This window comes from Parambassis ranga, chromosome 24, assembly GCF_900634625.1.
Source record: "Parambassis ranga chromosome 24, fParRan2.1, whole genome shotgun sequence".
Classification (NCBI taxonomy): domain Eukaryota; kingdom Metazoa; phylum Chordata; class Actinopteri; family Ambassidae; genus Parambassis; species Parambassis ranga.
Window position 1 is genome coordinate 2,738,600 of NC_041043.1, and position 16,330 is coordinate 2,754,929.

Here is a 16,330-nt window from a genome sequence, read left to right on the forward strand (position 1 = left end):
ATGCTACTGATTTAATACAATATGTATCTAAAAGACAAACAAATTAAAATATGCATGTGATTTTATTACCACTGTTCCAAAATTGTGCTTATGATTTAATACCCTGCATCAAGACATCACATCGTATGATGTCTTATTCTCTTATGCTCTTGTAAAAACAAAGCAGTACTTTGCATTGTACTAATAACCAGCTACAGACTGGTTTGCCATCACAGTGTAAATGAGACACAACATAGAACAATACTGACACTGGTAATAGTCCAAAACTTTTCCTCTTTTGAATAGAAGACTTCAGTCACTTCATGCAAAGTACTTCTGTTTGCATCTAATAAAGTTTTTGGAAGCCATTTAAACACACTCACCAAGTTGAGTGTACAGTTTTATCACAAACACAAAATGTAACAATAAAATATTTTATCCTTTTGGTCTAGAAAATATGTATTTACAATTATAAATAACTATTAAGAATATTTGATATATGATTTTACGTAAAACTGAGATCAAAAATGAGATAAAATCACTCACAAAGACACACCAAAAAAAAAAACAAACAAAAAAAAGGAAGAAACTTGAGTCCGTCCCTGCAACATGTGTAGTGGTGTGGTGACCACCTCCTCATCAAACGAGGAAAAAAAATGTGCAAGAGAGAATCCAGTAGTGCTGCTTTACCACCATCCCTCTCAGTCTGTTTACCTCTTTCTGAGACATGGTGAGCTCTAGCACAGCCAGGAGGTGGGGACCCACTGTGGCTCTGTGTCCAGTTTATCTATCAACCTGCGCAGCTCATGCAAAGCCTGGTCTGAATCCATGTTCACGATGGTTGCATCAAAGAAGTGGCCGAAGTTGTGCTCCATCTCGCGGGCCTTTTCGATGACCTCCTTCAGCTCCTCCGGCTGTGGAGGGAACAGGAGGAAACAGGACACAGATTTAATAAAGGAGTAAGAAGGGTGATAATACTGAGATGAATATCTTTATTGTACATAAACGTTGAATGCTTTTTCTAAATGTTTTATTTTTCTGTGCTGCTCCACTTTCACCTTTGGTGTTTTCCCCTCTGTGGCCAGCAGGGTGCGCAGTCGTTCCTGAGAAGGAGGAGCGATGAAGATGACATATGGCTTGAGGTTGGAGGATCTTAACACCCGCAGTGACTGCCAGGAGGGAAAGTACGGCAAATACAAATAAATAAAGAGGATAGAAAACCCATGGCACCTTCTTTCCTGACTATACAAATGTGATTTTTCACTTTGTTTCAGGGCCTCGGCAAAGAATAAAACAGGCTTTGTAGCTAACATGACTCCTACCCTGGTGTGCAGGCAGACCAGACAGATGCGTCCGGAGTTGATGACATGTCGGACAGAGTCTGTGCTGGTGCCGTACAGGTTCTTCTCATATTCCCCCGACTCAATGAACTTCCCTGTTGACAAGTCTGATTCAAAGGCTGAACGACTCACAAAATGGTACTCTTGGCCATTCCGCTCGTGGATCCTCGGGTTTCTGGTTGTGTCTGAGCAGTGGAAAGGGACACGTCAATAAAAACACTCATTTGTACAAGTTAAGCTGTCAGTTTTATTATGCAGTTTCTCTCCTTCTCTCCACGTGCACCCTGTTCTTCCCCAGTCTGAACGTGGGATTTGAAAATTGGACTGAATGTATCCCACTTGATCCCAATTGAGCCGGATTGACTTTCCCCAATCTGAACGGGGTCTCAAAGCATTAATTAAAATTCACCATGTCATGTGTCTTTTGGCGAAGCCTTACGTGGGACAGCAACAGCAAACTTCTCTGGTTCTATGGAGAGAAGCCTCCGGCGCAGCTCGTGGTGGCCGCTGTTTGTTGGACCGATCAGAGCTATGGGACGTTTGCGGTTGGCCGGCTGGTGATAGAGGGACATCTCCTCATAGGTCAGGATGTCATCATTGTCTGGAAACACAGTTTGGGAAGAAGTTAATGAAACACAGCCGATCCACTTATTGATTGACTTTGAGCTCCTGGGCTGCTGTTCTGTGACTAACTCTGACCACTCTATGAGGGCCCCAATAAAATTACACTATATAGATATATATATATGTATGTCCTGCTTCATATCTGAACCTCTGAGTTTCACGGGCACAGTGTGTTTGTCGGTCTTATATGTATGTGTGTGTGTTTCTATTAACATGGTTGCTCCAAGCCATTTAGGCACCTGCTGGGCACATGTTGGTTGCCTCCCCTGATCCAGGACTAATCTGACTTGTGACACCCCAAGCTGCTGCAAGAACGACAAGACATGTCAACTCCAGCTATCGTGTGGGGTTAATACTGACAGTGTGTGGACACTTGGCAGCAGCCCAATATGGAGGCGGCCAATCACAGGTTGTAAATGAGAAGGGACAGTAGGCTAACAGTGTAGATGGATAAACACTGATGAGAGACATGGAAAAAAACCTCACCAGTGTTTTTGCTCAGGGTTGTCATGCTCTTCTTTCTCTGCTTCTTGCTCTTCTTTGTATACCAAACCTTTCCTGTACATGTTATTGAAAAGAGAAATCATCATTAGAAGGCTCAAGAAAGTAAAAACACATGTAAAAAGCTTGGAAAACAGTGTCTTCTTACCTGGCTGCTCTCTACCCCTGTCTGTTATGGTTTTCCTTAAGGTCTCTCTCTGTTGTTGGAAGCTTTTACCTGAAAAAGAGAAAACATTAGATATTATGACATTAGGTGGTCAGGAAACTTTCCATTTCTAGACACCATCAGGTGAAAAAAACTGTAGTTTCTCCCTGTAGAATAAACTATTGTGATATTCTTACTTACTTACTTACGGCTAATCTTGGTTTACTCTCATCTTACTGACAGATCTACATCAGGTTGTTATTGACTCTGTATTTCTCCTATCTGTCCCTGAAATCTGCACAGAATTTATATTGAAGTCTTCTGAACGGAATAAGGTATAAACAATGCATAAATCTCAGGGTCAGGGAGCTGGTCTTCCCAAACATCTGTCCCCATGACCTAGACAGATGTTTTAACTACACTGTTTGATAGCTGATATTGACAATTCATGTATTGGTTGAATGCTTTATTAAAATGTTAATAAAGTGCATTACAACACGATACCCTTTACAATCACCTGATACTTTTTGTATTTTATCTATGTCTTTGTACTTGTTAACTTGTTACAAAATAAACTCCATAGATATTTGGCTGTGCTTTGGTTCTCACCTGGAACAAGTCCGGCCAGTGGCTGGTTGTCCTCATCTCCATCCCTGTAGGCCTGCCACCAGTTGGCGTCATCCTGGCTGATGACGTGGAGGATGTCCCCCTTCTGGAAGGACAGGCCCAGCTCCCGACACGGCACAAAGGGGTCATCTGAGGGATCGTAGTCAAAGTAAGCCCGTACGTGCATCTAGGGACAGGGTTTACGATGTTAAGTTTGCGTGCATGCAGACAGGCTCTTGCACATTTCTACACAGATATCATTAGAGACTTACCACAGTCTGTCTGTGTGGGGCAGGTTTAATCTGAGAGCTCGGGATGAGGAGGAAGGTCAGAGTTCCCTGCATTTGTTGCTGTGGTATAAAATAAATAGGAAGCACTTCAACAAAACATTATTTTGCTTTTTGTGTTTCAAGGAACAGAGGAATTGTAGTTGGGTGTATTAAAGGCACATTATGAAATCATTAATAGGGAACTGTGGGCACTTGTACTTAGAAAGTATACTTTAATGAGGCTGTTGAGATATTTTCTAGTCCTCACCAGCAAGTCATGGACTTCATTGATGTGCTTCCCACGGATAGGAATCCCATTGATCTCCAGGATCTCATCTCCTTCAGCGAGGAGGCCACTCCGCTCAGCTGCTCCACCTTTCACCACACGACTCACCACCACACTGTCCATGTCATTACGTACTGTTGCACCCTGAAAACACACACATTGATAAGAGTTCATACATATGACAGAAATTACCCCACCAAAATCCTCAAACTCTTTATTGTAACTCTAATTTTTTGTCTCTCCATGTTTTTTTTAGGATTTGTAATGCTGATACACAACATCCCACAGGACAACAATAAAGACATACAACAAAGATATGACAGCAGGCAGCAGTGGTGACTCAAAAGAAATGCTGTCTTACCAATGGAGTGTCTCTGGCCTTCTCCAGCCGCACTAATTTAACCGTCTCTCCGAGGTACTGGGTCACATTTTCCTCTTCCATTTCCTGCCCTGCCACACTGTCATGGGCCTGCATCAGTGCCTGCCACATGAACACACACAGCACACACACATGTATAGACAAACAGTGTGCACAAACAAACACATAACACACAATGGACACAAACACAGACAGACAGGGATACAGGCAGGAGGCAGCATGAGAGCACTAGAACTGAAGGATGTTGTAATTTGTAATAGCTGTGTTTGCCATAGGAATAAATCATCATGGCACTTATTGTACTTGTTCATATAATATATAGAAGTTTCCCTTTCCTTAGACATGCACCTGCTACCAGAAGTCTACCTACGCCCCATCTGTTTTAATGAGACTAGTCAGCAAACCCACCTCTAAGCCAGAAATAATGCAAAGATTGCTCCTTTACTTCATATAATGCGACAGCGCTCCATAACCCACAATTAATAACAGTCTGTCCAAATTAGTTTCTTTATCCTGCAGCAGAGGGGAGCAGAGGGAGCGGAGCGGAGGCCGGGCTAAGCTGTGGTGTACACACAATCCGTCTTAATCTCCCCCTGCATTTAGAAGTCAGAATGCAGCACCATCAATCATCAAACACCTTTGGTTTCCCTGCTCCGGAGGAAACTGTCTTAGAAAATGATGAAAGGGAGACAGGTGGACTTGAGGGGGCCCTAACGTGTCTCCATTAGTTTTGGATATGAAGCTGTTTACCTGTGCTACAGGGTGACTCATGTGATCCTCTGCTCCCCGCAGGGAGGCCAACATAATCTGTTCCAATTTCTGTGCCACAAGGCAGGCTCACATCTCATCACAGGCCCCTGCTGGCTACATGGTTCCGACTCAGTGGATGGTTTAACGGGCAAACAGGCGAGGGGGAAGGCAGGACTGGCAGTTCACACAGTCACATGGGTCAAACATTAGACCCCTGGCGCTCCATTGTCAGGACCCTCAACCGTAAAATCACAGCCGAGTCATACACCTGAGGTCTTTTCTCACCTTGCTGCCTAGCTAATGGATGATGACAGTCGGATACAGTGACTCCAATTTTTCCCCACAGAAGAATCAATGAACCTTAAACTGACACAGGTAGAGCAAGTCACTCCAGAGAAAAGCAGTACAAGGATGTGGCAAAATGTTGATACACAACGCTTAACAGGTCTTCCACTTAGTAGGAGGGAGTGGACACTCGAGAGGAACTGTGTCAACAGCAGCCTTTGGCAATGTACTGCAAGATCATTTCTAAACTGGTTAGAGCCAAGTCAGATCACAAGTCCTGCCTCCTCAGGCGGACTACCATCAGATGCACATATTTTTTCAGAAATAAGGTCCCATAGGTTCGGCTCTTTGTTGAGAGAAGAAGCTACTCAAAGTAGAAACTACAATATTTTCACCTCAACACTAACACTACATAGCACCCAATCCACAGCTTCTGCAGTGCTGAGTTCAACATTTCTCACAGCTTTTTCATCATGTTTCATGTTTACTAGTTTCCTGACCCAAAATGGTACAACCTCATTACTGCTTGTTTTTTTTGCTTCTTATTATCCAAAACATGTGATGGTAGCAGAGGGGTGAAACCACATGATTTACTGGCATGTTTTTCACTTGACCCTGATCTCTGACTCCCCAATGGGAGGTTCAGAAGAAACAATTACCCTTCGGAAAACACTACAGTATAACAATAATTATAACAATATAATTATATATAAAATTAATATAAAATAATTATTATTTCTAGCTTTTTAATTATTAGCATATAAACTGAATAAATGAACTGGCCTCTGCAGACTTGCAGAGTCTTACAATTGTATGTAAATAATCATATTGTAGGTGAATGAGAGGTCACAGCTGGGCAGCTGATCTCTGACCTGGAGATGAGGGTTGGTGAGCAGCGCCCTGAGCTCCAGTCCCTCCTTTTGTTGGCTGGTCTGAAGAATCCTTTGTACCTGAACAGGAACACAGACACATTATGGTTAAATAAATTGTTAATAAAAGTGCTACCTCTATGTGTAGAGTTCACTATAAATAGCACATCAGTCTTTCATTAGATTTACCAGCCAGTTACAGTTAAGGCAAAAATAAACATTACATTTATAGAGACATGCATTCAAATATACACATGTACACAGTTCAGTTTAAGGTAGCCCATGGTAAAGTTTCACGTTGCAGACAGGGAAATACTCCATGTCCAGTCTTTTGTAAGGACAAGTTCTGGTTCTGATCTTTGCAGAAGTAAACATTCATTTTTATTTTGTGTGTTTATGTGTCAAGTGGATTTCACCACCAGTATAAGCTTGTAAAGCAGCACTGCTTTTTCCTCCTTTGTGTTTCTATTGCAATAAACAGTTCGGTAGTTTGTGGCTTGGACTCTTCCTTGAATGATGACAGTGGGCATTTGGGCTTTCTGGTACTCGATCCGTCTGCCCTCCTGTTTGGAGCTTAGTTCCTCCATTTCACTAATCAAAGCTCTCACTAACAAGGTGACGCACTTTCCCCTCCCCCAGCAGTGCTGCCCACACTGCTGTAAGCTGCTGGAGTTTCTTTTTCTGGCTGCCCAGATCCTGGCCTCCTTCCTGCGGCGTGTGCTGTGCTGCTCAGCCAGCAAAGAGGGCTGCTGGGAGATTAGTTTACCCAATGGCCAATGTGAGTGTCACACACAGCCACTTAGTTTAGACACACTGCAGCTCACTCTCCTTTGCACTGCTAAGCACTTTGATTTACCATACGCAGGAAGACAGCGTGTTGTGTGTGTGAAGCTAAATAGATCATCACACTCAGCTCCAACCACACCGCTCATGACTGGAATAGCAATTCTGCTGCAGTGCTGCTTGTTGGCCTTTGAATGAACTCTACACAGCTCATAGTTGTTTGACTATTACACATCTAGCCATCAGCTAAAAATCACAGTCTGACTGTGCTAAAAATCTTTCATGTTCCACCTATCACAAGTTGACACTAATCCTAATGAAGTGCCTATTGTGGGTGTAGCCCGCCACAGATGTACACAGCTTCTACATTACTCATAGCAAATCACACTTTCTGTCTTTCTACAAGGTCTGTGCTGTGTAACAGGCTCCACCTGAGCACTCAGTGTGCAGAGGCTCACCTCTGCAGGGAAACAAGTCAATTACTGCCGCTTTGCTTCAGCAGAGACCAGCCGCCTGGTGTTTTGGCAACAAGGAAGTCAGGTGTTACAGATTCCCACCTACTCAAATCTGCCACCACTGCAACTGGAATAGGAAACAACTGGTTGCAAACACTGTGTCACACCAGTGCCCCTCCATCTTCACACAAGATCTGTTTTATCTTTCCATCCTACATTCCATCACACATTTTTGTTTTCATTCACCAGACAATTTACATTTCATAACTGTTCAGGTTGGCACATGGCATTTTGTTTGGCAGCTATTTCGAAATAATCATCAAGCTAAAGATTGTTCACACTTCATCAAGGTTGTTCGATGGCTTCTCTGACAGTGGTGGTTATGTAGTAAACATAAACAAAACATTAACTGGTGAGTACAATCTGAGCACCTTTATGGATGTCCTCTGCGGAGACCATGGGAGTCTCATGAACTGGCATTAGGCATGGTTCAAAAATTAGCCTCAGTGTCTCTCTATTTTCCCTAACAAGAGCAATGGACACTTACATCTACTACAGGTAACTGGCAATGGTGCATTAATCGTACCTCCAGGCAGAGGTCCTGTGCTTGTGCTGTAAGGGGTGAGGTGGGGCACACTTTGCTCATCTGCTGGGACACAGCATTGTAGATTGTGTAGGCATTCTTGAAGTCATCCTTGGCTACGAGCTGTGTTACCAGCTCCACATCCTGCTGGCTCTGAGCATCTGTCAAACAATGTTGTGCCCACTTAAGAGCCTGCAGCAACTCCTCCAGGTCTGAGAAAGATGCACAGATAGTGAGGGGAACAGCAGGGTGCAGGCAGTGATAATGAACACAAGGAACAAAATAACAGAAGGAAACTCCCTCACATCTTTACTTTACAACCCTTACACTTGAATTTCAGGCACATTCAAAGCTAATCTCTGGGGTACAAGCTCTCAGGACAGGTCAGACAACCTGATTTTCCCTAAGTACTGTCACAGGTAAGTTTCTGAAACCTACTGTTAAACCACAGTCACCAGTCAAAGTTGATTTTGATAACATTTCTATAGGATTTTGTTCATACACTTTATTTCATACTAAAGCACAGCATCAATAAATGAGAACATTTTTTGAACACAGATAAACATGGACCACAGCTCACAACTAACTGTGTCATAATGGAGTCGGTGCTGGGATCAACTGACCAGTGAAAATGCAGGTCAGCTCCTAAAACACCCTCCTCCACTGCTCTCTGCTCTGCTCCTTCAATAGTCATTGTTCTGACTCCCTTTGTTTTCACTGAAGCACACAACTCTCTTTTCTTCTCTCACAAACATCCCTTCCTGCCTCCAACCTCCTGGATCTCTGTAAAGACCTTTCACCTCACACCACCCTTTACTTAACTCACCGACAACAGGATTCGAGCAGCACGTGTCTTTGGTCGCATTTTCCTTTCCCTCGAATGTGGGATTGTCGATGCCCACCTTTGGGTTTTGTGACAGCTTCTTCAGCCTGAGGGAAGCGTTGGGGTCAATGTCATGCCTCCCCCTGCTGTCCTCCTCTCTCTTCTTCCTCAGCTCCTCCTGGTAATGCTGGATCCTCTCCATGTGGGCACTGCAGTGTGGAGATTTGACAAGGCTACTTTCCTCCCCTGGGCAGTCAACGGCCCTCTCCCTGTGCCTCTTGACCTGTCCAGAGGCCTCCTGCACATAACCATTCATGTGGGCTGTAATCATCCCTGCTGGGGCAGAGTACAGCCCAAGCCACCCCAGTGTCTTCTGAGCCCTGATGGGGATGTTACGATGGACTGACAGACAGATTTCTCAGCACAGGGGCCATAACGGAGGACATGTTACTTTATGCTTTGTCTGGCATCTGTCAACCTGGAATACAAACAAAGAGTTAGAAAAGACTTAACACATAATATACAGACATAGAAGAAGGAATCTGGGCTGCCAACATATTCAAAATAATTCAAAAGTCATTTTTTAAACAGAAATCCACAATGTTTCCTAATTCACACTCTTTAAATAGGAAAATTCTAAACAGTACAACAGAACATTCTTATTAAGATTAGGATTAAAAACCCCTTATTTGTCCCACAATGGAGAAATTGCATCACTGGAACAGCGCAGATACAATAACAGTAAAATAGGATAACATCATTATCAAGAGAACTGGACTTGTTGGAGCTCCTTGAAGACAATTTGATGCTCTTTGGACATTTGCTCTTAGCTCCTCACATCTATCACACCACTAATCTAACCTTACATGGAAAGCTTCCTGGCCTCTGTCACCTCAAATCCCTTCAGTTCAGCCTCATCCAGGCGTTTGCGTGGGTACACCTGTCCCCAGTTGTCCACCTGAACAGCTTAATCAAAATATCCATCTGTAGCCCGCAGCATGTATGTCACTTTAAGTGAATACATATGCATACTGTGTATTTAATTATTTAGGTATTATGTATTTATATTTGGGTGATGTGTGACACATACTACAACTGCAGTAAGTGGTCTGGCAATGTTGTGACTGCTGTGGATTACAATCTATTTTTAAGGGCGCCCCATGCATTAATCTGGATTTGATAGTATGACCGAGACATGCGCACAGGGAGCTTTTCTTGGCGTACTTTTAAACACAAAAACCATTACCATGTTCACCATTTCATTGTTACTGCTCATTGGTTTAACAATGTGGCTGTGCCCACAGAAATGACATACAGGTGAAGCCACGTTTGATACTTGTGTCATATGCTGTCAGTCATAAGCTCATGTCGCTCACCACACATGGCAGCTGGCCCTCCCCCTCCTACTACCTACTTCCCACAGCTAATTACGTCTGGCAGGTCTGTCCCCCTCCCCTGCGGAAGTGTTTAGCTGCATTTAGAGTTGTGGAGTACTGCTGACAAACAGCAAAGACTGCCAACGGGCCATCTGTTCCTGTGGGCTTAATTAAGCTCGGGATCTCATGCTGTACTCTAGCTCTGTGGCTACAGCAGCACTGGTAGTGTGTGGATGCTGGGAGGTACCCGAATAGAGGAGTGAAAATGAATGGAAATGCATATATACACCACTGAAATACAAACTGAGTGCCAAGGAAAAATGTGCATGGTACCAGTTACAAGTGGTCCACAGAGGTGACTGGGACACACAAATCCAGAAGTTCACTGTCCTCCTACAACCCGTCCACACACTCAATCCATAAATCCAGACTTTATTGAGTAGTGAGAGTAGTGCTACAATATCCCCATTTCAAAGCTAGTGCAGCTAGCTTATATGTCAGCAATAACTCCAGCGGCCATGGTGTCTGATACAAGGTCCTTAACAGAACCAGGAGGTTAGAGTTTTGATATATGTGTTGAACAGTATGACTGACATGTTCAACAGTATCCTTTGGCTGTTACTTTACAGACTGGCCTATCAAGGATCTGTACAGTATGGAAAAGCGGTGCCACCTGTTTTCTGTCAGCTCACGCACTCCTCACCTGTGTGGGCCTGATAAAACTGGATTTGTCAAGGACTGATAATTAGATCAGACATTTCAATGACACATGAACAAATGAATTAGCCATTTTTTTTGCCATCTTGTACCAGAAGAGACATGCAGACTGCGTCAGAAGAAAGGAGTCATTGGTCTTTCATTGTTTTGTTCTCTTTATAATACACAGAAAAAGTAAACACGTAGATTAAACGAATTCATTAAATTACTGACTTTAAAATGAGCTCCGTTCAGTCACTGCTCCTGGAGTTGCTGCACTTATTCTCCAGAGATTATTTTAAAAATATCAAAGCCAGAGAAGAACTTTCGAATCACTTCATTGAAGTATGAGCTTTGACGGCTAGCAGCGGCTAGCTTGATGTGACCAGTAATAAGAGTCGTCAGAGGAATTAAGGTGACAGTTTACTACATGCCTGTTTTGTGTAACTTTGCACCAAATGTAGCGGTTCTTTTACGCAGCAGCAACAGCAGACGTACATGAGCGACAAACAGTGCTCATAATTTATACTTTAAAATTTCAAACATTCCCAGTTTACGCGCAAACGTACAATAGCAACAAGCTTAGCTTAGCATCTTAGAACCGCTAGCTGCGTAGCCGTCCCGTAACAAACTGCGTGTACTCACCGCTTCAAAAACAATGAGCCCAGTGAGGGTTCGCCTGTTAAACTTTACAGTCCTGACGCTTAGAAAACGTGCGTTTCGTTTTCACACGGAAGGACGGGAAATGCAGAACTTCTGTCCTGGTCCTCTTCAGAGGGTCGCGCTGAGCCGCTGCAGTGAGTTTTGTCCAGGCGCAGTCAGGACGTTTGTAGCCATTGCTGTGTGTGAATCTGCGCCTGTTGTTGTGAGCCGTCTCCCTGGCAACACCGCGGCTCCACAGCGCCTCCTTTCTGTCAGGCACGCAGTGGCCATTTCTGCCAAACTGGAGCCAGTTTGAGATTAAGACTGTTAATCAGTGATTAAATCAGTGACGCAGATCTTTAACTCAACAACAGCAACACCACAATATTTAAGGATACATATAATTCACAACTACACACTTCTCTTTGTTTCCAAAGCTGCACAGATCAACATGTTCACACCCACAGTCACAAAACACCAAAGGATTTGGCTATGGAAATATATTTGAAATAACACACATAAAATGGATTCATACATAAATAAATTGTGTGATTGACCTAATGTGATGTGACAGTAAACTTCAGGTTTGTGCCCTGTGTGTTCTGGGTGCTCACAACAGTCCTGACACCTGGATCCCATCAGGGGTTTGTACCCACTGCTGCAGGCAGTCTGTGGATGGACAGCTACAGATGCAGAACAGCAGACCACTGAGGAAAACACATACAACACACACAGCAGGAAGGCAGCAGGAGAAAACAGCCCACAACTGACCACAGTCTAACAAAGTCATGGCATCCCCTGATAAATACACTCTGCACATGAAGGTGACGAATATGCAGTCATTTCCTACGATCATCTTCACACTGATCCCCTTAAATTCAACACATTTTCTACACGTCCACACTGATGAATTTAACTAAGTTCTTGTCACAGCGTTATTAATCATCTCAGGCTAATGGGATCTGCTGCCATTTCACCTTGCAGAGAAGAACAGAAAGTGTCTAATCTCATGCTGCCTCAGAAATATCTTCACCAAAGCTGGGAGCTGCCTCTTTCCTGCTGTATTTTTTTATTAGGTTAATCCTCTCTGACACCTCTGTGCTTAACCTCTTTTTCCTCGTTAGGCTCACTCTGCTGCCAGTTCCACATTCTTAAACACTTACTTTCCTAGAAAGAGAGACTGATTCACTCCAACGCAGCTGATTTCTTTTGTTTAGCTAAGAAGTACAAATATACAATAATGTAAAAACCACAATTACAACAATCTACGATGATTATATGAGTAAATATTCAAACATTTCAGAAATAATACGGTAAGGGATTTTTGGTACTTTTCTCTTAATGAGGGGGTGTTTTTTATTAGTCACATTTACCAAGCTTCATGCACTCCTCTGGGCTGCCAATGAAGAAAGTCACTGTGTGTTTTCAAGTATTATATATTTTATTAAAAAAGGAAACCCAACAAGAACTTTTTTTTACATAATGATCAAGGATTTTTATTATCTTAGTCTCTTTCATCAGTTTCATATCATTACAGAAAATGTTATAGTACAGCGTTGTTCAATGTCTCCTCATTGCTTAATAATTTCCTTAGGAGTGCTGGTCACATATATCTGTACAATATGGTTCTTATTTTTTCTGTACATTTTTTGTGAAGTTGGTTAAAAAGGCTGTCAGCACTTAAAGAAGCTGTTTCTTTTCATTCTTTTTATTTTTTTTCTTAAATAGTTGATCAAATAAAATTTTTTCTCTCCAGGTTCAGCTCGCCCCCGGTGGGGTTCAGGGCAGAGTTTACGCCCGGTCACCGCGAATATAAGGAAGCTTCAGGGTCTGGGCCGATTGGGGTTGTGCTCCCCCCCCCCCCCCCCCGCATCCCTCCCCCAACCCCTCCCCTCCAGACACCGCCTCTTCCCTGCCCAGGCATTTGGCACTGCGCACATAAACAAGACTCACAAGATAAACAACAAGCAAAGCTCTTTGTGAAGCCATTATGATGCATACTAATGAGAGAAAAACAGAAGTGTCACCTTGATGGGTGCTCAAAAGAGGAAGTGGCCTTGGTGTGCCCCCACCTCCGATCTTCCTCCAAGCTGAGCACCGTGGGAAATCTGGAGTCTTCCTCAATGTTTTCTTCATTTTCAAAAAACAGATTATTTTTTTTCCCACTAAAGATGAGAAAATAATAATTTCTTCTTTTTTTTTGTCCTGGCAGGCACCTACAGCTGTCTATTAAAATGCTACTGCTATAGATAAGGTCTAGCATTGAACACACAAAGCAATTGCAATGAAAGGAACAAAGTTGCCTTAATATAATAATGATAATAAGAAGAATAATGATAATAATAATAAGAATAATCATAATAATATATTACAGAATAAATCTCTTTTTATAATTAGATTTTTTTTCATTAAAAGTTATATTTTCTTTGTTTGAAATACTATAATCTTTTTAAATTAATTTTTTCATATGTATCTAGGTTGTGATCAAGATGTTGACTATACCTCAACGTTATCCAAATCAATAAAAACTAGCTGTGCCGTTGCATATTACAGAATAGTCAATGATATGTGGACATGCACCGTGAACCACCCATTCCAACCCGCGCTATATGACGCCACCTCTCCCTCTGTGATGACATCATAGCCGGCCGATGACCATGACGTCGACCACCTCGCCCTTGTGCAGCTCCACGTATTGCTCTGTTTTCGGAGGTAGCATCAGGAGCCCGTTAGCGCTGCGCATACTCATCAGTCTGCTGCTCACCTGGTTTCCTGTGACCGAGACACAGATCCGTATTCTTTAAATTAGAGCTAAAAACCAACGAATGACAGGGAATGATAAATTCAGCAACTTATGCCTGAGTCAGACGTGCAGCTGCCAATCCTGATGGTGCTCTGTTAGCTGCTGTACCTGTGCTCTGTGCCCACGGCAAAGGCTCCTGGTGATGCCACGTCAAAATGCAGCGGTGGTATTCAGGGCGAGGGTCTAGCTTCACATCACAAGACAACTAAATTTAAAACAAAAACATACAGTCACAACAGAGAAAAAAAATCTTTTACTCATATCAACCTCCCAAATTATTTAGCATTATCCCACCATTTGCCACCAGACTTAGGAGATAGACAGTAAACTTTTCTTCATGAATTACTCACAATAATTACGCTTAAAAAATAAGAGAATGCAAAAATTCCTGGTATTTTCCCAGAATTCTCTCTGACCTGTCTGTGGCTTCAGACCGTCAGTCCAACCACTAAGTGGCGGTAATGCATTGAAGTTGATTTGGTTTATAGGAGCACTGGACTCTGGGTAGCACCTATAATGGCTGAGGACCACATCTCTGACTTGATGATGCTACTTTGGGACATGACCTGTGCCTACTCAGTGTATACCTTCAGGTCAGGTCTGATTGGTTCCTTTGCTAAGTCAGAACAAAACATTGTGGTCATAAATATGTATGAAGCAGATGATGAAAATGGTATTAAATCATGAGCTAAGGTGCAAATGACTGCAACAATACACCCTGGAACATAACTGTAAATATTCACATTTTACCCTCTGTTGTGTCCACACTCAAATGTCCACACACGAGAAAAGAAATAATATATATGTGTTTTCTACAAAAACACTCAGCACATGCAGGTTGCTCTCTGCATCCTACCCTCGCTTTGATGATGGTTGGCCGAGGGTCCAAAATGCCCTGCATCTTCCTCAAGGCAGGGATAACAAAAAGATTACAGGTGACAACAGCTGACACAGGGTTTCCTAGGACAGAGGGACGGACAGAGAGAGGACACCGGCAAAACAGAGGAGAAAATATATGAGTAACATCTCTGTGCAGGCAGCTGATAAATCACTCTTTCTCTCAACTTCACACACTACCTGGGAGGGCAAAGATTAGTTTGCGAGCACCATCTATGTCCAAGGTGGCAAATGTTGTTGGGAGACTGAAAGAGAACATATGTTGTCTTTAGCATTGATAATGCAGTGTAACAATGTTATACAAATAATAACAAAGCTGATTGAACAGAAGAGACATGCAGCAATATTCCAAAAGTTAAAATATTTCCATTTAGATGTGCCTGTTTGGCTCCTGTGGAGACATTTCCTGAAATATTTTGCTGGTGTTTTGTAACAATGGACCAGACCCAAACCTCCAAAACAGTGAGATCTGCATTAAGGTTTTGGTCTCAGCATTCAGGAATGTTGCTAGTGGACTACCTGGAAAAGGGGCCACATTATGTCATGACAGAGGTCACGACGTTGACCTCTGGGAAGCCGAACAGACAAGTGTTCAAATGCTCCAGCCCAGAAATACACAGTAGTGATGATGATGAAGGGCATCCTCACAAAAGGACCATCTCCGCCTGTCTAAGACCTCTAAAAAGTACTACGCTATGTTGGAAAGTAAATTTGCATGGCCACAAACATACCAGTCAATCATCATATACCAGTACAATAATCACATATTTATGTCTGTGGATTACTACTGTGTTGTAACTTGTAATTTCCTTTTCTCACCCTGGTTTCATGAAAACACGACCGAAATGGATCTGAGCATGAAGATCAATATCCAGCACCTGTTTAAGGTAGTCCTAGAAGAGAATGACAAGAACTATTATTATCAACAACACCTGAACAATCTGATTAAATATCGATTAAAACTATAAGTCTCATATATAAACTACCTCAAACCACCTTCCTGTAAGATAATGTCTGTCATTACCACTAGGTGTCAGTGAAACACAACTTCATGAATGGACCTCTGCAGGCTCTGCTGTTGTACTGTACCTTCTCTCCCATGGACACTCCTCCTGAGGTGATGATGACATCAGCACGGCTGATGCCTTCATTCAGAGCATTAAGAAGGTCATCGGGGCTGCGAAGCATGGAGGAACATACCCATATGTTAACCACCAACTCCACCACAGAGCACGAAGG

General features: G+C 42.8%; 2 protein-coding genes across 8 annotated transcripts in view; both read right to left on the reverse strand.

The window, feature by feature from the left end:
* Positions 1 to 107: 107 nt before the first annotated feature.
* On the reverse strand, positions 108 to 11,608 carry pals1b (protein associated with LIN7 1, MAGUK p55 family member b). Of its 2 annotated transcripts, none has more exons than XM_028397541.1 (14): positions 11,395 to 11,608; positions 8,681 to 9,155; positions 7,858 to 8,066; positions 6,037 to 6,114; positions 4,112 to 4,219; positions 3,733 to 3,894; positions 3,468 to 3,545; positions 3,199 to 3,382; positions 2,593 to 2,661; positions 2,430 to 2,501; positions 1,759 to 1,920; positions 1,302 to 1,504; positions 1,038 to 1,148; positions 108 to 893 (listed from the first exon to the last, which is right to left on the reverse strand). In XM_028397541.1, the coding sequence occupies exons 2-14, from the start codon at positions 9,006 to 9,008 to the stop codon at positions 717 to 719; spliced, it is 1,941 nt and encodes a 646-aa protein (XP_028253342.1). In that variant the 5' UTR covers positions 9,009 to 9,155; positions 11,395 to 11,608; the 3' UTR covers positions 108 to 716. The 2 variants fall into 2 exon arrangements, with proteins under 2 accessions (XP_028253342.1, XP_028253341.1); XM_028397540.1 differs by having other exon boundaries at positions 4,112 to 4,231.
* A 1,715-nt stretch (positions 11,609 to 13,323) lies between these two features.
* gphnb (gephyrin b) overlaps positions 13,324 to 16,330 on the reverse strand; it is a 67,249-nt gene continuing 64,242 nt past the window's right edge. For 4 of the 6 annotated variants that reach the window (XM_028397528.1, XM_028397531.1, XM_028397529.1 and 1 more), the window contains 6 exons: positions 16,181 to 16,268; positions 15,911 to 15,984; positions 15,269 to 15,336; positions 15,051 to 15,154; positions 14,303 to 14,399; positions 13,324 to 14,163 (listed from right to left, as the gene is read on the reverse strand). In XM_028397528.1, coding sequence (XP_028253329.1) covers positions 14,030 to 14,163; positions 14,303 to 14,399; positions 15,051 to 15,154; positions 15,269 to 15,336; positions 15,911 to 15,984; positions 16,181 to 16,268 — 565 coding nt within the window. In that variant the 3' untranslated portion in view covers positions 13,324 to 14,029. The remainder of the gene's footprint in view (positions 14,164 to 14,302; positions 14,400 to 15,050; positions 15,155 to 15,268; positions 15,337 to 15,910; positions 15,985 to 16,180; positions 16,269 to 16,330) is intronic. The other 2 variants (XM_028397530.1, XM_028397526.1) reach the window with 1 other exon arrangement.